Source organism: Aulonocara stuartgranti, assembly GCF_965226115.1.
Source record: "Aulonocara stuartgranti genome assembly, chromosome: 20".
Classification (NCBI taxonomy): domain Eukaryota; kingdom Metazoa; phylum Chordata; class Actinopteri; order Cichliformes; family Cichlidae; genus Aulonocara; species Aulonocara stuartgranti.
In genome coordinates, this window is record NC_138956.1 from 7,152,425 (window position 1) to 7,176,349 (window position 23,925).

At 41.5% G+C, this 23,925-nt stretch overlaps 2 protein-coding genes across 4 annotated transcripts in view; both read right to left on the minus strand.

Annotated features, from left to right (window-relative positions):
- The window catches only part of acot7 (acyl-CoA thioesterase 7), a 57,642-nt gene extending 35,847 nt beyond the window's left edge, over positions 1-21,795 (minus strand). The window contains exons 1-3 of one of the 3 annotated variants that reach the window (XM_082517756.1): positions 21,457-21,795; positions 16,551-16,668; positions 15,440-15,596 (exon numbers count right to left, since the gene is read on the minus strand). In XM_082517756.1, coding sequence (XP_082373882.1) covers positions 15,440-15,596; positions 16,551-16,668; positions 21,457-21,506 — 325 coding nt within the window. In that variant the 5' untranslated portion in view covers positions 21,507-21,795. Of the gene's footprint in view, positions 1-15,439; positions 15,597-16,550; positions 16,669-17,321; positions 17,771-21,456 lie in introns of those variants that run through there. The other 2 variants (XM_082517754.1, XM_082517755.1) reach the window with 2 other exon arrangements.
- A 978-nt stretch (positions 21,796-22,773) lies between these two features.
- Positions 22,774-23,718, minus strand: LOC309696506 (transcription factor HES-2-like). The gene is made up of 4 exons (XM_082517757.1): positions 23,605-23,718; positions 23,400-23,495; positions 23,197-23,284; positions 22,774-23,101 (listed from the first exon to the last, which is right to left on the minus strand). The coding sequence occupies exons 1-4, from the start codon at positions 23,692-23,694 to the stop codon at positions 22,776-22,778; spliced, it is 600 nt and encodes a 199-aa protein (XP_082373883.1). The 5' UTR covers positions 23,695-23,718; the 3' UTR covers positions 22,774-22,775.
- Positions 23,719-23,925: the final 207 nt, after the last annotated feature.

The following is a 23,925-nucleotide window of genomic DNA, read 5'->3' on the forward strand; positions in this document are numbered from 1 at the left end:
GTGGCAGCCCTAATAAATATATAGTGCTACCCTTCAGCCTCCTAGTAGACATACCTGTGTTATAAATGTGAAACTGCTCTGATTTTCAAAAAAGTTGGCCTCTGACCTTGAAGTCAAGGTCACTGAGATTTAAGCTTCACAGAGATTTTCAGCAGATGCAACCATGGTATTGATTTGAAAATTCTACACAATCACAAACTTGGGTGTCCACAGCGCCTCGCCATATACCAAAGATTAAGAGGTGGGGTTTTTTTTAGGTTTTTTATAAAGATTACAACACAAATAACAATTTTTAAATTGTTATTTGTGTGTGTTTTAAAAAAGAAAGAGGGAGATTGTTAACTTGTTATTTTCTGTTATATCGCGAGAGTACTGTTGCCTGCGGTGTGTTGTTCTTATTGTGGGTGAGCGGAAAAACATGACGTAAGGAATAAAGTGCTTGAAGTGAGACTATGACGTTGTGTATTTTGACTTTACAATATTCTTTTATTCACCATATCACTGAAATGTGGGAGAATCCACTGCAGAAAGATCAATGCTTTAAGTTTTAATGATCCAGTCAGAAAAGATGATTCTAAAAGTCATCAACTGACTCCAAAAGCCCAGATCTGAACCACCTGTCTGCTGAAAACAAATGCACCAATCAAACAGAAGCCTGAATTTCATGGGCCAATCGGAATGCTTGATCTAGTTGTCCAGGACTAACTACTGACATACTATTACTCTGTGGCCAAACCCTGCCAAATCTGCCTCGGTGCACCTGTTGAACGACTGCTTCTAAATCCAAGACCCTAACTCCCATCAAAATCATTTTCAAACGGTGACGATCCCGAGGACCTGTTCTATACAACAGTGTGTTCTTCATGTTCCTGCTGTCAAAACTTTGGTCACAGGAGCAATTTAAAAAGTGGGGTCTTTCCTGCTGTTGAGACAAACTCCTGTCTGAAAATATAATGTATTTCTATGGGTCGGTTATCCCTCCACTTGGATCCACACAGTTTAAAAATGTTTACATCTCTGAGCTTTGAAAGACATGCTGTTGGAAAGACAACAACGATAAGATAAGATAAGATAAGATAAGATAAGATAAGATAAGATAAGATAAGATAAGATAAGATAAGATAAGATAGAACTTTATTAATCCCTCGGGTGGGTTCCTCTGGGAAATTCGACTTCCAAAAAAAAGCACAGCAACGACCGAAGTTACAGTTACAGAATTGTTATATATATATATATATATATATATATATATATATATATATATATATATATATATATAAATAAATAAATATATATATATATATATATATATATATATACACACACACACACACACACACACACACATATATAAATACAGAGACAAATATAAATAAAATATACAAAGGGGATAAATAGAATAAATAGGAATAAAAAATAAAAATACAAGTGAATTGCACATTTCAAGTATTGAGTCTATTGCACTGTTGACTATTTACAAAAAGTATTGCACAAGGTATTGTACAGTGAGGTGAAGAGGCACTACAGCTTAGTTGTTCCCCCCTCCTTTGTCCTCCTGTTTCCTGTTTCCCCTCCCTCTCCCCTCCAGAGAGGAGTTAAACAGTCTGATGGCGTGTGGGACAAAGGAGTTTTTAAGTCTGTTAGTTCTTGTCTTGGGGAGAAGCAACCTGTCACTGAACAGACTCTTCTGATTGTTTATGGCCGTGTGCAGAGGATGCCCAGCATTGTTCATAATGTCCAGCAGTTTCTTTAATGTCCTTTTCTCGGCCACTGTCACCAGAGTGTCCAGCTTCATGCCGACCACAGAGCCAGCCTTCCTGATCAGTTTCTCCAGCCTGGATGAGTCCTTCTTTGCTGTGCTGCTCCCCCAGCACACCACAGCATAGAAAAGTACTCCAGCAACCACCGACTGGTAAAACATCCTCAGGAGCTTCCTGCAGATGTTAAAAGACCTCAGCCTCCTGAGGAAGTACAGTCGGCTTTGGGCTTTTTTATACAGGTGCTCTGTGTTGCATGACCAGTCCAGTTTATTGCCCACCCACAGCCCGAGGTACTTGTACTTGTTGACCACCTCCACCTCCTCCCCCTCTATCTGAACCGGCAGTGGACCTTCTCTGGACCTCCCGAAGTCCACAACCAGTTCCTTAGTCTTTGAGGTGTTGAGTTGCAGGTGGTTTGTGTGACTCCATGCGTGAGGGTAAAATGATGGCTGTAGAGCAAACACTGTGCACACAGCAGCAGTTGAAACCAAGGTTATTATCGTTAACGAAAACTAACGAAATAACAAAAACTAGAAGTGAAAAAACATTTTCGTTAACGGAAATAAAAATAAAATCAAAAAAAGGAAAACTAACAAAAACTGTAATGAGTGTTCACAAAACTAACTAAAATTAACTGAATTTATAGCAAAAATGTGTTTAGTTTTTATTGATGTGTGCGTGTCATACAATAGTCAAGGGTGAAAATGAAGTTTAATTTCCAGATTTTTTTCTTGCTGTCTAATTATGCCAGCAGGTGGCAAGTACGTTAGTCGAGTCGTCTGTGTTGCTGCTCCGTCCACGCGCAGAATCATGTCAGGAAAAGTCGGGAGAAAGCGCCAGAGTCCAATTTGGGATTACTTTGAATATGACTGTGTTTTGGATAAAGCAAGTGTCTTGTAGTGGAAAGAGACAAATTATGAGGGACATTTCTAAAGGGAAAAAAATCCCACAAACCTTAAAGTGCACTTGAAAAGCTCACACAAGAAGGCTCACCTAGCTTACCTTGAGAAGGTAAGGGAGCACACTCAACCCTCATCCCCAGAAACAGACGCTAACCCCAGGCAAGGCAGCGTGATGCATCCCGAGACAACAGGACTGGGATATCTACATAACTGTGTGAGTCAATTGCCTTCAAAAAGTTCATCAATTCACTTGAACCAAAAATTATGAACACCCGGTGCTGTAAGAGTTAATAGTCTCATTGGGGCCAAGATATACATTTTATAGTTGCCTGGTATCAATGGTTGTTCATCTGCCTTTATTTATTTATTTATTTATTTATTTAAAGAACCCATAGGTGGGAATGTGAGTTGTCTGTCTCTGCGTGTTAGCCCTGCGACAGACAGGCGACCTGTCCAGGGTGCAGGGTATGGTAGCTGGAATAGCAACATACCCAAGGATAAGCAGAAGAGAATGACTGATATGATGAAACTGGGATTTTGTTACACTTAATTATTGCAAACACAACTAAAACTGTAACTGAAACTAAGGATTTTCAAAAAAATAAAAACTAAACTAAACTAGCAAGCAATTGGTAAAAACTAATTAAAACTGATATAAAATTGAAAATCTGAAGTCAAAACTAAATAAAAATAAAAACTAATGAAAATTGCAAAACTATTAAAACCCTGGTTGAAACACATGCTTACCAGCATTCACACTAATAAAGAATAACAGTGTTGTCATTGTTGATTTTGTGTCTTCACCCTGAGTCCATCTCCTGCCAAGCTGCTGATGAGCTGACCGATAAGTAAATCTTATCCTGGATCTTATCCTCTGCATCCTTACCCTATCACCTCTGCGTCCCATAGGGCGCCAGCCTGCCCTGTTGAAACACTATTTTTTTTCAGTGTTTCAACTGAAAAAAATAGAATGCCTTTGATCCTTTGTTATGTCATAATCTTGCTGAGAGGCAAAGCCCATAAATAGGGGCTTTGCTCTGTTAAACTTTAGTGCTTAACGGACGTAGACCTGACAGCAACCAAAACCCTTTTGGAAAGTTTTGAGAGAATTTCACGTTTCTCAGCAATTCACCGATCAAGCCGACACATTCCACCATGTCAGCTAACCCATCCTTCAGCTCAGATGAGCTTGAAATAGTTAAAGGGAGCATTTTGGGAAACCACTACAAGGTAGAGGCTTTCCTTGGAGAAGGGGGCTTTGGTATTGTAGCCAAATGCCGTGATACCAAAACCAACCAAGCTGTGGCTATTAAAGTCAACAGGAACCACCCTGATACTCTGCAACAGGCAAAACTGGAAATTTTCATCCTGGAGCAGCTGAGAAGGTTGGATCCAGATGCCGCCAACATTGTTAAATGGAACGGCTTTTTCCATGACGGAGAGCGGGTCTGCTTAAACTTTGAAATCCTTGATCAATGCCTGTGGGACTACATACGGGACCGGAAAAACCAGGGTCTCCCCATAAGCGAAGTTAGGCCAATTTTACATCAACTCACAAATGCCCTGTCACACCTGGGCTCTGTGGGAATAGTGCACGCTGACCTCAAATCTAGAAACATCATGGTTGTTAACCGCCATCAGTCTCCCATCAAAGTCAAACTTATAGACTTTGGCCTCGCATGTCCTGCATCTGCAGTAATGCCTGGTGACCGTGTGGGGACGGTTGGTTATAGTGCACCTGAGGTTATGCTTGGCCTTCCTTATAATGAAGCAGCTGACATGTGGTCTCTGGGGCTGGTAGCTGTGGAACTTGGTACAGGGGTGCCTCTCTACCCTGGGAGAAATTATTATGATGTTTTGAAATTCATCATACAGACCCAGGGACAGCCACCAGATCATGTTCTGGACTCTGGCGTGTACACTGAAGACTATTTCATTGAAGACAACTACAACCAACAGCGCTGGACATTTAAGACTGACCAACAATTTCAGTGCGAGACAGGATATGAGTCCCTGGAGACTCGATACATAAAACTTACGCGTCTTGATGACCTCGAACAAGTAATGGTGTTTGAACGAGGACCTGAAAATGGCCAACGTTTATTTGTCAGCTTAATTAAAGGGATGTTGGCCTTGGATGCAAACCAACGGATAACACCCTCGGAGGTTCTCCGGCATCCCTTTTTCAACCGTAAGAGTTCCCCTTGCACTAACATGAGTGTTGAAAGACCACAAAACCCTGTGGTCTTTCAGCACCCTTCAAACTTGGAAAGCAAGAGATCACAGAAAATCAACTGCAGTTTCCAAAACTCAGTTGAATTTTCTCTGCAAGTATGCGACCACACGTCAGCCAGCTCATCCTTCAACTCAGGTGAGCTTGAAATAGTTGAAGGGAGCATTTTGGGAAACCGCTACAAGGTAGAGGCTTTCCTCGGAGAAGGGGGCTTTGGTATTGTAGCCAAATGTCGCGATACCAAAACCAATCGTGCTGTGGCTATTAAAGTCAACAGGAACCGTCCTGATACTCTGCAACAGGCAAAACTGGAAATTTGCATCCTGGAGCAGCTGAGAAGGTTGGATCCAGATGCCGCCAACATAGTTAAATGGAACGGCTTTTTCCACGACGGAGAGCGGGTCTGCTTAAACTTTGAACTCCTTGATCAATGCCTCTGGGACTACATACGGGACCGGAAAAACCAGGGTCTCCCCATAAGCGAAGTCAGGCCAATTTTACATCAACTCACAAATGCCCTGTCACACCTAGGTTCTGTGGGAATAGTGCACACTGACCTCAAACCTGGAAACATCATGGTTGTTAACCGCCATGAGTCTCCAGTCAAAGTCAGACTTATAGACTTTGACCTCGCATGTCCTGTTTCTGCAGTGAATCCTAGTGATTGTGTGGGGACGGTTGGTTATAGTGCACCTGAGGTTATGCTTGGCCTTCCTTATAATGAAGCAGCTGACATGTGGTCTTTGGGGCTGATAGCTGTGGAACTTGGTACAGGGGTGCCACTCTACCCTGGAAATGGAGAATATGATGTTTTGAAATTCATCATAGAGACTCAAGGACAGCCACTAGATCATGTTCTGGACTCTGGCGTGTACACTGAAGACTATTTCATTGAAGACAACTACAACCAACAGCGCTGGACATTTAAGACTGACCAACAATTTCAGTGCGAGACAGGATATGAGTCCCTGGAGACTCGATACATAAAACTTACGCGTCTTGATGACCTCGAACAAGTAATGGTGTTTAGACGAGGACCTGAAAATGGCCAACGTTTATTTGTCAGCTTAATTAAAGGGATGTTGGCCTTGGATGCACACCAGCGGATAACACCCTCGGAGGTTCTCCGGCATCCCTTTTTCAACCCTGGCCTCTCTAAGAGGTTCCCTTGTATTGACATTGAAAGACCATACAGAATCAATCTACAGCATGGCCTCCTCCACCTTGGACAAAAGTGACAAAAACACAAACTGGGGTTGGAAAAGGGTATTAACAGCACTGGGAAAATTCATTAAGCTGCTCCAATAATGATCACTTTGGCTTTTTTCTTTTTTTAAAATTTTTACTCCCCCCACCCCAACCAGTCGCGGCAGATGGCTGTCCCTTCCTGAGCCTGGTTCTGTCGAAGGTTTCTTCCTCTTAGAGGGGAGTTTTTCCTTCCCACTGTTGCTAAATGCTTGCTCATAGGGAATCGTCTGATTGTTGGGGTGGCCAAAACTCTAGGGGAACTAGCAATTCTTGTGAAAATTTAAAAAAAAAAAAAGCCTACCAATATTCAAAGCGGAGCAGCAGACACCTTACCATCACATCAGTCCTTCAATCAGACCAAAAACACCATGTTAACAGAAATAAATTCAATACAAATTGGAAATAAATTGCCTAATAATTGTTGTTTTTGATTGTTTATAAATATTAGGGCTGCCACGATTAATCGACTAGTCACGATTACGTCGACTATTAAAATCGTCGACGACTAATTTAATAGTCGACGCGTCGTTTGAAGCTTTGTAAGATCCCAAAAGACGCAGGAATAAGTAGTAGGATTTAAGAGTGTAATAACGCACTGAAACAGAAGATGGCAGCACTGCATGTACAAGGATGCCAGCTGCCGTTAAACCCCGAAGAAGAAGAAGCTGTGTCCCAGAATTCATAGCGCAGCCCAGGTTGTCACTACCCGATCCGTACCGGAAACCCGATCGGTACCCCGCATGCGCGAAAGGTTTCTACTTCCGGTCGTAGCGTTTTACGATAGTTATGGGTCAGAGTATCTGTTAAAATGTTAAGAATAACAAGTATATCTTAAAATGTTTGCAATAATGAAGCATTTCAGTACAATGTAGACAAAAACGAAAAATAAAAAGAAAGTTACGGATCAGGACTCCCCGATCCTTACTGCGCATGTGTAAAGTCTGACCGTACAAATCGGGTCTACCCGATCCGTACCGCGCATGTGCAGATGTTTTCTTCTTCTTCTGTTCGTTTAATGGCAGTTTACTCCCCAGTGTACGAGGATACCGCCACCTGCTGACCGAGCGAATAAACCCTATTATAAACTGAATTATCGTCATTACAAACGTGTGTTAAATCTGATTTAGCGATAGTCGAGTGTGTTTATGCTTGTCTGTGAGGAGAGGATTGTTCGAATAGTGATGATGATGTGCGCTATCACTGTCAATTGTCAGTAAACACTTAATCTGGCTGATGAATCTACACGTGAGATATTACAAAGTCTGCATTATTAACTCTGTAATTAGGCGCCATTCTTCTTATTTTACGGCGCTGTTGCTCAATCGGGGGACGCTCTCTGTTGAGGAGAAAAGCATGAATTTCTTTGTATACGGATTATCCATTGTTTAAATGTCCCGGGCAGTCGAAAAGGAGGCAGAGCTGTTGAGAAATGCTAGGAGCTAACTGGGCGCTAACCGTACCATTCAAATATATTGAATGTCGCAATGTTGGCAAAGAGAGGAAGTGACGTAAGATTTGCGCATGCGGGGTACCGATCGGGTTTCCGGTACGGATCGGGTAGTGACACAGCTCAGTTTCCAACAATGGCGGCAGCTAGTTAGTTTTAATATTACTCTTATTATTCTTTTTGGGTCACAAAATAAAGTTTAACATATTTTCAGGCGAGAATGTAGCTGTGTAAACTTCAAATATCTGCTCAGTTTATCAAGACACCACATACTTTCAAAAGCGCTCCGACGTTTTCGGAGACGTCTGTTACCCACTAGCACGATAGCTAGCTGGGGGAAAGGCTCACTAGAGCCCGTGAGAACACCGGACTCCTGGCATATCGTTTTCAAACCCACCGCCGTCTTTCGCTACTCAGGTTAACCATGATATATAAGTCACTTAGATAACTTGTTATGTTTTTGTTTGGCTTTTTTTAGTATTTTATTTGTTCCTGAGTGAATCGGTTTGGCTGAGATTAAAGTTAAAGTTTTTACACAGCTGAATAAACATCAAGCAAACAACTGATCATCAGAAGTGTGAGATGCTCGAGAATTTACTCCGGTGTCCTGTTATATTTTAGATAGCAAGGAGTTTATTAAACTTCAGCGAAACAATCTGCAAATTTCATTAAAATTTAATAAACTATCATTTTGTCTTTATTTTTAGTTAGCACATACCTTAAACACTTAAGTTTAAGACTGTTCTTTGTAGGCAGGCACCAATCACTACCCACTGTCAAGGGTACAACCGTAGACGACACAGCCCCACTGACGAGCTGAAGCAGCCTTTAAGTTGCTTTTTAAGGTCAGTATCGTCTGACTGTTTGCATGTAAAAGTGACCATTACTAGAAAAGTGGTTGATTTTGACACGTGTCTACAGACTCACAAAAGCTGGGTCTGAACTAGCAGGAGGAACAGCTTGCTTACTTAGTTTGGATTTACGAATTGCAGAATAGGAAGATTTTTGGCTCCATGAACCACGGGCACAAATCTGCTCTGTCAAATTTCTACACTCTGCGCTAACGGATCTCGCTTGACTTTGGGGATGATTTTTCAAGTTCAGGCAGTGACAGCTTTGGAACAAGGGCCTGCATAAATGGTAAAAGGCATTATGACAGCTGAGAGAAATGGCACCTAGCAGTGGCAGGCACCTTTTTTTCCCCCCTCCAATATATATGGGGTGTCAGTGGAGGAAGACCAGTGCAGCGGTGCAGTGAGTGCTTTAATGTGCAAAATTGCAACTGCCTGTGCAAGAAAGGACATTGCACGTGATACAAGCCAACTAGTATCACTTGGCTCTTCTTACAGGAGTATAACATCACTAAAAGGACAGCTTCACCTTCTGAAGAGACAGGCAAAAATAAAAACCCTCATTATGGAACAAGAATCCAATAGGTGTTGTTTTGTAAGTACTACACAGACACTCTTTTAGCATAACATGCAGCAGCATTTAAAACACTAAGCTGTGTCACATTTAATTAGAAATAAGAGCATTTTGGTGTTGATCTCACGGCTCACATGGGTGCTTATGTTGGTGGGGGTGGTAGGGGACAACGTCCCTCCAGCATGACTCATACATCTTCCAGTTCCTTTAATCTAAGTTTAAGGCATCAATCAGGACTTCATAGTAAAATTCACACTTTCTGTTCAAATGAAAACCTTTTAGGCAGTCCCAGTCTGACAACCTCAGTGTGTGTGTAATTTCTCACCTTTCCTGCTCTTCCTTCCTGTCCTTTACCCGATATCTTTCCTTTTTTTTTCACCATGAGCTATTTCACTTGATTTGTGTCTTTTACTGATTCACCTCTGTGCTCTCCCCTTGGTCTCTTACTCACTCGCCTTAATTCTCTCTCGAAGCAGAAAAAAGACCCTGTTTTCTTTTCTCCTTCCTGAACAGCCTGTTCCAGGCTCTGAGACAGTGCAGAGGGGATCGTTCTTGGTACTTGATCCCCATGATCAAAACCACAGATTTTCCATTGTGCTCAGCCAAGGCTCCATTACTTTTAATAATACTACATTCCCTCTCTGGGGAATGTTACAGCCTGATAGGAATAGATTAAATCATGGCAGCAGCGGAGTTTCTAACAGTGCTTTCTGAGTGAGGATTATCTGATACTCAATGTAAACTTTTTTTTAATATTTGTTTGTGCTTAGCACACTGAATTGAACATCGTTACTGCGAGGACCTCTCTTCTCAATCAAAATAAAGATCTGGAAAATCCAGCTGTGAGACAAAAAGCTTCTGCACAGTTGACAGACTCCATTGTGAGTCCACATAAACAACTCCCTGTTAAACTAAACTAACCTTCATTTTCTTGTAGCATCATGTTTTTAAAAAAAAAAAGTAAGAGATGCCTTCATATCAAACCAGTCTTGTGCTTTATTGTTAAGGGTTTTTGTGTGGTATTTTTAAGTATATTGTTTTCTGTGTTAGATTTAAACATATTTTCTTCATATAAATATATTAATGACAATTACGCTATTACAAAAAAAAAGCATGATCTTTTTTTTTTATGTTGCTGAGCTGAATTTAAAGCTAAAACAATCCATTTTAGATGTGTTTGTATGTTCTCTGAGGATGTGCAGTTCTGTGACCTACCAGGACAGGAACTATCATGGTTACAACATTTTAAGCATCAAACCCACAATGCTGCGCTCTCAGCTCTCTCCCTGCTCATGTGTGTTGAACAGGAGGGATTTGTGTATGTCGTGTTCATGTGAATGTGCGCCAGAGTGCAACACAAGTAGCATTGCATATATATATATGCGAGTCCCATGAGTGACTGAGCACAAGCACATTATATGAATGTACAGAGCGCACGTGTGTATGTGTGTGTGCATGTGTGTGTGTGCGTGTATGTGCACATTCTATAAAGTGGCGAGTGTTTGTGTGTGTGTGAGAGAGTGTGGCATTTCATTATGTATGTGTATTCTCACATCTGCAAATCTGCACGTGCTGTAGTGTGTGTAGGTCTGACTGTGAGTGTGCATGTGTATGTTAGTACGCATGCGCAATCCCCCCAGCAGGGACAATCATCACGGCTCGTGCCCACAGTAGGCAGCCTTACCCTGAGGGTCTGTGACTGAGGCCTGCCTGACGAGATGCTGCCTGACTGACTGTGGAACCTGGATGATTGCCTCCTCCACATACACACGCGCGCACACACACACACACACACATACATATTAAATAAATGCAAAGATCCTTGCACAAAGAGTGCAAGATACAAGGAGCATGCACATTAACATCTGCACAGAGCTAAAAAAGCATGCACGGCTGCACAAATGCACACCCTGTGATGTACACCAGAAAATACACAAAGTGCATAATCTGGTCTACAACTGGTAAAATCCTTTGTTCTGTATTCCTGTTTTAAGCAATCCATCAATCTTCTGCCTTGGAAAAGAGCTGGTCGGGAATATGTAAAACCTGCCAGTCCTGTCTCGGTATGTGTTCTCTTTTAGCAAGAAGGAAACTGTGCTCATTCAGTGTGGGTGTGAGAACACGTAGGTGTGTGATTTCTTTTTCTGTGTCTACATATGAGGCTCTGCATGCATGCAGGTCATCCCTGCACAACCCCGTGTGTGTATGGGCGTGGGTCAGTGTGTTGGGTACGTGCATGCGTTGTGACGGAGAATGTGTGCAGGTACATCCACTTGGCATCCGTGTCTGACTGGGCCACATTGTGTGAGCCATGATGCTAAGCCAACATGACAGAAGCAAATAATGTCTGCTCCCGTTATCTTCTCTTCCCTCTCTGCCCTGCAGGAACCTTTTAAAGAGCCAAACACAGACGAAAACCCACATGCATGTATGAAGTGCGCATGGAACATCCAAATATGCATTCAAAAAATTAGGCACAAAAGTGCACATCTAACAAGAATACAAACTAAAAACATGTGCTCGGCCACAGCTGAGCATACTGTATTCTACTGAGATTTGGACAAAAATAGATCCATTAAATGCATAACCATTGGCTTTTCGCAGCTGCGCCAACTCAAATGCACAGCCATAGTTACAGTATACAAACAAATATGGCCCACTTCCTGTAAATATGACCTACTACACCACCAAGCTGCTGCTCCTTCTCGGGCTCTCCTTTAAATGTTTAATGAAGTCTTTCACATTGCCAGCTCACTTTACTATATGCAGGTTTCGATCGCTTCAAATGATTAATATCTGTAGCAGTTTTGTACTTTTGTTTTCTTCTCTTCTAAATAACATGACTCCTAGCTACTTAACTGATCTCCTTGATCCATACAACCCAAAGAGAGCATTAAGATCCTCCAGCCAACTGCTCCAAATGCAACCAAGGTCTCGTTTAAAAACCCTGCCCCTAGACTCTGGAATTATCTCCCAGTCGAAATCCGTACTTTGGAATCAATTCAATCGTTCAAATCTCGTTTAAAAACACACTTGTTTAACTTAGCTTTTGAAACAAATTAGTTTGACTTTCATTCGGCCTGCACTACACCATGTAAATGCAATTTTAAGTATAATTGTACTATTTGTTCTTTGTTCTGCCCGCACTGCGGTTTTATTGTGAAGCACTTTGATGTACACTAGTCTTTTAAATGTGCTATATAAATAAACTTTGACTTGACTTTGTTTTGGGGGGGTATTTGTGACTAACATAAGTTGCTGTTAAGTGTGAACCAGGAAAACAGTGTACTTTTTACTGTACATAAAATTTAGCATACAATATAAACTAATTCTATTACTGTGCTTGGCCCACACAGCCTCTAGAGACCTCAGTAGCAAAGTTTGATGTCCCAGAGGAACTCACCTCCATGCCTGCTCCCACCCCGGGCTACAACTCCTCTTATTTACACTACACCCACATTGCCCTGACACTAAACCTACACTCAAACCCTCACAACGAATCCTTTTTCTTTGTTTATGCGAGTATAGTAATAGATTTTTCACTCTCAAGAGAACAGAAAATTTAGAAATTAATAATGATTGAAAGTACCAGAAGATGCATTGTGTCATTTTCTATAACTGTGGACTACTGCTTTAAAACCTATTACATATTGCAATGCAAATTAGGATTTCTTAGCATGTTTTATAAGACAAACTTGATGTGACTAAATAGTGAATATAGGAATGGAAGCTAGATTCCATTTTATTGAAAATGTCTCCCCTGTTAGAAATGTTTGAACCAAACTGAACAATGCTTCGAGTCCATGTGCTTGCTTCCTGATCTCCCCCTCATTAGGGGTCCTTCCTAACGGGCCATTCACTGTAGAGGGCTGTCCATTCCGGTGCCTGCACGTATGTATGCTGCTCTCCACCTGTCACCTCATATCTGTGCCTCCGCCTCCGTCAACCTGCTTTCAGCCCAGCAACCAGCCAACCAACCAGTATAAGCCTGTTGCTAGGGCAACGGCTGTCTAGGGGATACTTCTTTTGTTTCCCACACCTCCTTTTCCTCATCCTTCTTTCTATCTCTTCGCTACTCTTGCTATTTTTCCTCTTAAATTCTCTTTGCTATCTTTTTCCCCATCGATATGTCTGTCTGCTGCTCTCCATCTGCCTCTCTTTCCATTTCCTCCCGTCTTTAGTTTCACCAGCTGAAAGATGGACACCACCACTGCACAACTATTAAAATTTGCTTTTCTTTCATACTTAAAAACTGCACCTGGTGTAAACTGCCAAAACTCACAGATAACCCCCTAATTACATACTTTACAGTGCCTTAAGACATTAAATTTGTAGAGACATTTATCACAGGCAGACTTCTGTCCCCGTGCCATTTAAAGGTTCAGATACAGCAACCCAAAGTGGTCTCTGCATCTTTACCTGAGGTACTCTGAGAATTGTGGGAGCCTGTGTGTTCAAGTTAACCTGCACACATATAAATAAAGTGTATTACGTGTATTACAGAATTAGAAACATCATCAGTTGCCAAATACTCTAGAAATCAGCATCCCTCTTACATTCTGTTCCCCCATCACAGCACGTAATGCAGTCCCTTGTGAAAGCGTTTCATTATTCATGCTGCCACAAGCAGTACCACTTACTATGTGCTGCCCTCTTGTGGTTAAACAGCGGAATGTCACAATGAAGTCATTTTTCATTGATCGTTAAGTAATCCAATTTTCCAGAAGTGACAAAATATTTCCATAGGAAGTCTTTCCCATTTAAGAAATAACGCGTGAAACACAGAGATAAATTCCGATTCATAAATATTTCTGCCTGACAGTGAGACAAAGAGATAAAGACAAAACTAATGTTTGACTTGCACAAATAACCAGACAAAAAGTTTCACCTATGCACTTTTTACACCATAACGCTTACTGCTAAACTTTCACACACACGTTTGCTTTTTTTTTATGTCACATGTTAATTTTTTGAATAAGAGAGCTCTTTGAGAACTGATTAAGATATTTCCAAGCAAAAGCTCCAAATAGTTACTTGTTCCAACTAATAACACAAGATTATTAGTTGCAGCCCCAATTTTTACAGTACATGCTGAACATGCAGATATTTGTATATCTGTGTTTGTCAACTTTATCTTTCTGTAGTCAACTTCCTGTTTCAATGTTTACCATACCATTGGTTCTCTGAAATGATGAGAATGAGGCTAAAGGTGAACAACGATGCACAGATAAAGTAGTGCGACTCAAACAAAATCATCCAGGAAGCAGAAATCCTACATCAATGTGCATGCTGATGTGCAGTTAACCACTGCTGGTTAGATTCCACTGGACACATAAATCCCCTTTGGGTTTGTTTAGGACATAAAAATCAGTCAATTAAAAATTGCAGATCTTTCTGTCATGGTCCCCGTGTCTCTCTGGTTGGCCCACGCTGGCTACAGGTTTTGTTGTTGTTAGTTTTAGTTTTTTGTCTCTCCTCCTCCTCTCTGCCTGGGTGGAGCTCATTACGGGCTCTCACTCTTGGCCCACGCACCCCTGTGGATGGTGTCCACCTGCGGCTGATCTGGCTGATTTCCCCAGCTGCTATTTAAGGCAGTGGCACAGAGCAGCTCACCGCTGGAACGTCGAACCACCTGAGTTCGTGCTCGCGGCATATTCAAAGAAGAATCGCTTACACGTGTTTTATGTTGTGGAACTAACCTTGACCTTCTGTCTGTAGATTCTGGACCGAATCACTGGACCTGTCCAAGTGGGGCAGTGTGTGGAGTGTTGGAGCGAGTGCGGCTGAAGAGGAGTGCGTGTGTGCGGAGGAGCGGTGGCGGTGACTGAGTGGAAGAGGAAGCGTGTGTGTGGATCCCCCCCCCCCCCCTTCTCTCCCTGGAGCCCTGGACCCCCTCCCAACTCACTGTACATATATTTTGCACTAAGGTGATCCCTATTGTAAATAAATCCCCTTTTTGTTTCCTTGAAAGAACTGTCTGCGCGTGGGTCCGTTCAGTAGCCATGACACTTTCCGCTGTGGTTACCCCTTGTGGCAAGGGAGCAGTCAAAAGTAGCGTGCTTAATGTTAAATTTATCTTATAACAAACAGTTTTTCTGTAAACTAAGCAGGATTAAAATCGTTTGGGTGAATTAAATTCCCTTTCATCATTAACTGAAAAATGCTATAAAACGGTTCCCAAACAGGTTTGATGTGTGTGTGTGTACCATGTTTACATATCTTTGTAGGGAACAAAAATTGTAATGTTACTATACTTGTGGGGACCAACAGTCTTTATGGGGACAAAATGCCCACCTCCACAAATTTGAAGGCATTTTTGAGACTCAAAATGTGGTTTTAGTGACAGGGTTACATTTAGGTTAGGGTTAGGTTTAGGCTAAGGGTTAGGGTTAGGCATTCATTTTTGAATATCACAGCAATTCACCTGTGAGGATATTCTCAGCCATGACTTTGACCTGGACCTCCAGCGAGTGCTTGGAGGTGTGCGTGATCTCAGCAGTGACGTGGGTGACCTCGCCTATGAACACGGGGGACAGGAACTCTGTCTTCTCCACCCGAACCAGAGCTGCCAAGCAGCGGTCCTATACAAGACAAACAGCAGACTCAAAACTTATACACACATAGTCACATAATCACAACATCTGACTGCAATGGCAGGAATCTGGAAATTGCTCTGCTGGAAGATCAGAGGGAAAATCTGGTTTAAAATCCTGAGTCACTGAGGTTGATTCCCCCAGTTACATGACTGTACACTGAGTGATAAAAATAATACCACTGAGCAAGGTTGTATAGTCCAAATGAGGTTAATGATGTGTACAACTGCAGATGTCACTGTCTGTGAGGCACTGTCGCCTCGCAGCAAGAAGGTCCTAGATTCAAATCCAGGCTGGGATTGTGTGTTCTCCCCTTTGTCTGCATGGGTTCACTCTGGGTGCTCTGGCTTCCTCCCACAAAGACATACACAGGGTTTCGATTAATTTGAGATTTTAAACTGGTTTTAGGTGTGAATGTGAATGATTGTCTGTCTCTTTGTGTCAGCCCTGTGATTGGCAGGCTATATCCTAGCCCAGTACAATGAATAAGTGGAAGAATTGGATGGATGGATGGAAACTTCACTAATTTGATAAATATGTTTTTAATGCTAGTATAACTGCAAGTTAGACAGAAATAACTCCCTTTTGAGATTTTGTATTTCCTTTATTGTGTTTTTAATTAATTTTTCACATTTTTTTAAACTTTTTTTAAAATTTGAGTTGTAAAAGTAATGGTTATCATTTCTTAGTTTCTTGCATTAATTTCTGTCAATTCACACTTATAGTACAGAAGTTTTCAACACTGTTATTCACAACATATTTTAGTCTCTTTATTCAGGTGCTAAAAAATAGAAACATTTAGTACTGCAGTGCATTATATAAATGACACCTCTCTGCTACAAAAAAATTAACATTAGAGGAACTTATGGAGAACTTCCTTGACTTCATTTATCCAACAGTACGATAGCACAGTCCAGAAAGACAGTGGCTGTTGTCTCTTACCCCGTTCTGTGTGTTGCAGTGCCGCGTGCCGACAATGCATCCGGCTTCCTCTATCATCTTGAGGATGTTGCCACCGTGGACGTTGCCCGCAACGTTGGCATCGTCTGGCCGCATAATCCTGCAATAATTAATGAATGCATTACTACGATTCAATTCAATTGTATTTACACAGCGCCAAATCCCAACAACAGTCGCCTCAAGGCTCTTTATATGACCCATGACTTTCGGTCTGATTCACATTCAAATTTGTGTCATTATCTTTTTATTACATATCACCAACTGTATTATAAGCTTCCCGAATAGTGTTATCAAGCACAGCATCATTATCGCAGACGGTGCATGAAGTGGCTCCACTTCTTCAGTGTATGGATAAACGAGTCGTACCAGTTATACCTGGTGTAATCACTTTACGCACTGTTAATCCAAAATGTACAAATGTCTAACCACAATAATGCAGTGCGCCACTGCACTGACTAATTCTGTGACACACACGGTTAAGATTTAGACTGTGTGTGTATGTGCGTGTGTGTGTGTGTGTGTGTGTGTGTGTATAGAACAAAAAGGAAGACAATACGCAGCTTGGCAGCATTAGTAAGCCCTTGTGTAATAGAAAGGTGATCAATAACTTCCCATAAAACTTGACAATTCTCAGTTTTCTATTTACTAGAATTCACAAAACTCCTCACCATATGTAGGAAATGACTAGGAACCAACACAAAATGATCAAAACAGACTGTGTGTGTGAGTGTGTGTGCATCAGTAACCAAGTACCTGCTAAGATGATTTTTGGTACACTTCCAAGCTCCAGTCTTCTCACCCTCCCTGACATCTTTGCTTACTTGCTTACTTTGACTATGTTGCTGTTTCTCCACCACTGCAGTCGTCTTATCCACTTCATCTGAAGCCTGACTTTGCTGAGCCCTAGAGCAATCCATCTCTAAACACGGACTGGCTCTCAGTCTTCGTCTCTCACCTACTTCCTCTGTGTATGAGCTCTAAGAACCCAGCTTTCAAGATTTTGAGATCTGACGTTGATGGTCTGAGTGATGTCATGGAGTATTACCGCTCAAACCACATTAACTAGTCAAACTGGATCTCAGCAGACCCGCTGATACAAAGACAGACAGGAGTTAGCTAATGAAAGAAGTCATCATCACATTGAGGTTTGAGTCTTGCAGCTGACAGAGTTTGACAGTGACAAATCTGCCAAGATGTCCTGAGACACATGCAAAGCACCAGATGAATGAAACTTGTCTCAGATCCTTAATTCACGAGAATGTTTCTCCACTGTATTTTTCTATAGTAAAGACTAAATTTTGAAATTTAGGAAACAAACTGAAGATACTTGGCCAAGATTACAACCACCCCAGTACCAACATAATACAGTTTAATATGTTCAACAGAATAGCAGGCTTAAAAAAGTAAAATAAAGAAAGCCAAGTCCACAAACCTTTCAAATCACACTTACACACCTCCAAATCAGGATGTAGTTGATTAATCACTTGTTTACTCATGTAAATCAACCAAAATATCTATAATACACAGATTATATACACAGGTGAGTACACAAAAGCTGACGTTGTTTCTGATTAGAAGCAGCACCACTGGACTAAACATACAAACAATATATAGATGATAACTAACTGAAAATGCAAAATATTGCTGTTAATGGGTGCCTAAGACAAAAGCTTCTGCCTGTTGAAAAAAAACTCTTATTTATTTATTTATTTTAGTTTACCTGCGTCGAGAACAATGTTGGCTGAAAGACAGAATTATCTTCACAAACTGGGGTCTCAGTGTCATTTCTCTCCCGGCTGTCCACAGAACAAGATCACAGCACAGGTGTGAAAGTGATTTTGCATCCTAGTGTTTAACTGCAAGCATACTTACATTACCACGTGAGACAGGCATTTGCCAAACACACTCACACATCCATATCGCTGTATGCATAAACAGTAAGTCAGAGAATGTTGTCTTACCACTTGGTGTTCTCCTATTCTGTACTAAAAGTCACAAAATAAATTGTTTATATTTTTTAGCTTTTCACAAAGCCGTTGTACGAATCTTTTAGAGAGGAACAAACTGAACTCTGAGCAAACAGTTGGAAAAAATATACCTTCCTAGTGTGTTGCAGAAAAGCAATCTGAAGTTCTTAATAGTGCCAAAATGAAAGTCAAAAAATATTGGATATGAGGCCAAATGAAAGCCAACAATATAAAGGTCATAACGCTTCCAAATGCACTCTTAAACTAATCACGAGGGCGCTTTGATGGATCCTGTTTAGCTTCTTATTGCAGCGAAGAAATCAGACGGAGCGCATCTTTGATATATAGTCAGTGAAGCTGACTTAAAGAAGAACTAGATGACTAACTTCCTGTTAATGCACATACATCCACTTCTAACTGTTCAGTGACGTTAAAGATCATTGTGCAAAGACAGAATATCCAATGGATCAGTCAGGGTAACTTCTTAGGAAGACCTCAATCTAAATGACTAACAAAAAAAGCCGTCCTCTGGGCTATACTGGGTGTTTACAGTCATAGTGTTGTGGTAAAGTGGCAAAGTGGACATGTTATTAAAAAATTTTATGCAGTACACATTTTCCTTATGATTTGAATTTTAGCTCTGCAAATATTTATTCAGTCATTTTACACTCCATTGATTAAAATAGGCACTTTTTCTGAAAAGCTTTGATGGCAGAGGGCCTGCTGAGACGTTCACATAATAAACTTGCACTTCCTGGCCTTGCTCCCTGTCATTTGTGCACAATGCTCACGAACCTGTTGACATCAACTCTGTAAGAATTTGCCAGTGCAGCAACAAGAGGAAGGAGAGAAGAGAGCAGGATGAGTATACCACTAGGATTTTGGGTTTGAGCTGGGCTCTCAGTGACTTTTCCACACACACGGCCCAAAAGGTGACGTTCTGGTGATTGAATAGTTTGTATTGATCCTTTTGTAAAGGATTGAAACACTTTCAGCCCTTAAATGTTGAAAATATGCACTCATACTGAATTCTGTGAGTGATTTATCTAGAAGCTGGTGCACTGAAGCATGATGAAGAATGATGTATTTGATAAGTGAGTGCACCTTTTATACAGTGAATCATCCAATCAGTCTGTGACAACCTGTGGTTGGTGGGATTCTTTTCTTCGCTCTTTGCTTTTAGACATTACATGGTTTTCATGTTAGTTTAGCAAGGCTAAATCTGTTTTGGGCTTGTGGTAGTGTAGCTGAAGTAGATAGTGTGAGTTTATAGCATAAGCTTAAATAAATATGTTCACTGACCCAACCTGTGACTGTCGCCTTTGTTTTCTGTGATCATTAAAGATAATCCCATAATCTTTGATGATCACTGTATTATTATGACTGTAAACATTACATTTTTTCATGATTACAGAAAAGAAGTTCATATCCAATCGAACTACTAGCATCTTACCGCAACATCCCAGTAACTGGAAACTTACTCCCACATGGTCAGTCACCTAAAGGTTTCAACGCATCAATCATGCAAAGCCAGAAATACTTGACATCCTCCACGAGGGGGGGCGGATCAGACCCAATGTTTAAAGAAATACTTTTGAAGTTATGATTCATTAATACTAATACTAATACTGTCTGGCTTCAGAAAGTCTTCCGAAGACCGTGGTAAACTTCTCAGAAACTGAACACTGAGCAGTGAAGAATGAGAAAAGATTATAAAACTTATAAAACTGGGCGATTGTGGCTCAAGAGTTGGGAGTTCGCCTTGTAATCGGAAGGTTGCCGGTTCGAGCCCCAGCTTGGACAGTCTCGGTCGTTGTGTCCTTGGGCAAGACACTTCACCCGTTGCCTACTGGTGGTGGTCAGAGGGCCCGGTGGCGCCAGTGTCCGGCAGCCTCGCCTCTGTCAGTGCGCCCCAGGGTGGCTGTGGCTACAATGTAGCTTGCCATCGCCAGTGTGTGAATGTGTGTGTGAATGGGTGGATGACTGGATATGTAAAGCGCTTTGGGGTCCTTAGGGACTAGTAAAGCGCTATATAAATACAGGCCATTTACCATTTAAATGTCCTATAGATGTCATAGTGACTTATATAAGTATCATATGTTGCTGTTTTAGAATAATTTAAATCTTCTTTTGATTGTGCATTTTTTTTTCCCGTCTTTTTCGTCGTTTTTCGTGTTTTTACTTGAGGGAATGTTTTATTTTCCTTTTTTTCTTTTCTTTAAATGTAGGCATATATTTCTGACATAGCAGAGGTGCGCAAGAGAAGTTTGGCTCCATCTACGGACGGGCGCAAGTACTACCACCTATTCTCTGGAAAATTACGCGCAGTTGAAAGGTATTTTAATAGGTCGCAGTCGTGCCCTTATTATCACAGATGGCTGTTTGCTTTCTGGGCTCTACATCTGTTCATTATCTGATTAAATAAATAAAGGGGCAAAGTGCGGACTAATTAAACTAATGTCCAGACAAATTGAGTCACGCGATAAACTTTCACGCGATAAAGTGTTTACTTTTCTTGGACTTTGGGTAAAATGGTAGTGGCCTTCGTCCTTGGCCGTGTTTCGCCTGTTCTGTATGAGCTAACCGCGCTGAGGTCATCACTTGTGAAACGCGGCTGAGATGGTCCGCACCTCTGACGAAGCTCGAACGTTAAACATCCTGAAAAAACTGCGTCTCGTATTTTATACAACAGCACACGTCAAACATCTTGAACCAGCGGCTGAACTCGCCTCGGGCGATGGAGTCTGCGCAAAAATATAAAAAGAAGCAGAAGCGGATTATCTGGGTTATCGTCCTCTCAGCAGCTCTCACGCAACTACGCCGGTAGCCGCGTTGTTCTCGTCATTTGGCGACCAGCAGCACGTTATTAGCATGTGTGTGAAGGTAGCACTCGTGTAAACGTGTCTTATTAAACGTCCTACCTGCATATCTGAAGGGGGGATGCTGCCTCGCCCGTCTGCGGTGCCGACATGGTTCTCGTGTTGCAGTGAGATTCGTGTGTGATGTGAAGGGAAATCACTCTCCCGGCGTCCGCCGGCTGCTGTGGTCGCAGTGTCTTTGCGAAATGGCTCGATTAGAGGAAATGTGCAGAGCTCGTAGAAATTATCTGCTAAATGTTTTGCAAAATCTGTTCTTTTAAAATTGCCCTAAAATAACAAACTATTATATTATCGATATAATAAGCCAGAGAAGATCCTTTGCATTCCATAGCTTCCTAAATTGTTAAATGAGAAAGGCATGTTTGAGAAACAGAAACCTCAGCTATGTCAATACCTATAATCGCCCAGAGGGGGGCAGCAGAGACCGCACTTTCTCAAACTATCCATTCAGGAGCAATATTTTATGCTGCCTGCTGTGGGCGCATTTGACCTCAAAATGCGTCCCAGCCAGTGGCGTCAGTTTTGTTCACATCTGCCTGACAACTGTGTCATATAATACTTTGTTCATTAATGTAAAAAAATGCATTCAATTCTCTACGCCACGTTTTAGCTCAAAAAACTCCGTTTTTTTATGTACACATTGGTGCTGCATTGTCTGCTTTCTTCCTGTAATATAGGTCAGTTCATACTGCCAGTTTTGCTTTGCAAATTTGCTGCGTGCCTTGTCCTGCCCCTGTCCTTACAGTTAAAATCACAGTCATGGTCCAAAGAGCGTTTTTCCTTTTATTACTGAATAAACGATCCATATCAATAAACCTTTAAAAGACCAGAAAGTCTAAGCAAAAACACAAAGCGAGATCTAACTAGTTTATTTATTCATTTATTGTACAAAATATACAATACAATTTGCTGTAAACAGCAAAAATACAACACACCCCAACAGAGATACTCACTGCAGACATTTTATGTCTACAAAGTTCATCTGCACAGATTCAGGACTCTGAAGTCTGTTGTGCAAATTCAGACATAAACTGACCCTTTGGGTCTTACAGGGCTGTTTCAATGGCCCCTGATTACTTAGTCCGCGACGAGGACTAAATATTGAACGTATACATACATGCAGATTTTTAAAAAATTCATATATACACGACTGTCTACACTTGTCAGCTTGTACAGGACAAAAGACTCGCGCGCAAAACGAGTATACAATACTCAACCAATACGATGAATTGTTGCTTTTCATCACGGAATCCAAGCTCTTAATCACTGTGTGTATTTACAGGTAATGCTCTCTCAATATTATTCCCAACATTAAACACATTACAGTCTTTTTACAGCTGTCGGAGGACCACTTAAAAAATTTACCAAGGTCTCCACACTGCAGCGCTGGCAGTCTGCGAGTCTGACTGCGCATGGTTTGGGACCGCTGCGCTGCTGCGTTGCTGACTCTGCACCCTGGAGCTGAAGCTGGATTTGATGCTCAAGAGTCTCTGATGGATCTGAGGCAAAGTCATCGAGGTCTGGGCGCAGCAGTTCAGGCAGGTTGGGGTGACGGTGGCGGATATGGACTGCTGGACAAATTCATTGACGCGCTGGTGTGCGTCTGGATCCAAGTTGGTTTGGGGAAGCAGAACAGAGACGCGTTTGAGGCACGCCTTAAAACCTTCCCTGTAATTCTCTACAGAACCTGAAAAAACAGATAAATGTTAGGATTGATGTTCATCTAATCTGTTGTTAATACATTTAGAAATAAAAGGGTTAAATAAGTCATAGCTAACTTACTTTTAGCGTTAGCAGGTTGAATGTCACCGAGGAACCGCACGGTCATTTCCAGGATGTCTGCTTTCTCAAGCTTGGAGTAACGAGAGTGCTGGAGACAAAAGGGAAAAGAAGATGTTAGATGTACGAGTCAAAATGCTGTGCTGACTATAGTCAGTTACATCTGCAAAGTGAGCATACTGAAAATGTAAATTCAAACAACTTACATCTCTGCCTGTGAGGGGGATGATTAGGTTTTTTAAGCGGTTCAGACTTTCGTTAATACGGGCGCGTCTTCTTTTTTCCATTAGCGGTTTCATAGTCTGAAACAAAAGGACACATAGAATTTAGTATTCATTCATTACAACATGTGTGAAGTATGCGGTAAAAAATACTTAAGGAAATGAAACTAAATTTAGCCACTTTGCTTACCTTTCTCAGTTCAAGAGCTTCTTTTCTTTTGGCAAGAGATAGCTTTGGGGAAAAAAATTGGAGAGCTTCGCATGTCATGTTCGGAGACATTTTCAGCGTCGACTTTGTGCCAGAGTAGTGTTCAAAACCAAGATAGGCGAAGTTGTGCCTCTAACGGCCAAGTACTGGGGTATATATCCAGGTCCGTGGCGTCGGTTTCCGTGCGTCATGGGTACGCCCCCAAGCCGGCACAAAACGATTTGAACGGGACCCACATTCTACGAAAACAAGACAAAGGCATCAAATTTAGTCAGATAACCATCTGTCTTTTACTTTAATCCA

What these genes read in the sequence shown, in the direction of transcription:
- LOC309696506 (XM_082517757.1), bottom strand. Translation starts at nt 23,694, where the DNA reads ATGTCTCCGAACATGACATGCGAAGCTCTCCAATTTTTTTCCCCAAAG. An exon ending in AAGCTCTTGAACTGAGAAAG is followed by an intron (nt 23,496 to 23,604) that starts GTAAGCAAAGTG and finishes CTTTTGTTTCAG; the next exon opens with ACTATGAAACCGCTAATGGA. An exon ending in TCAACCTGCTAACGCTAAAA is followed by an intron (nt 23,102 to 23,196) that starts GTAAGTTAGCTA and finishes CTGTTTTTTCAG; the next exon opens with GTTCTGTAGAGAATTACAGG.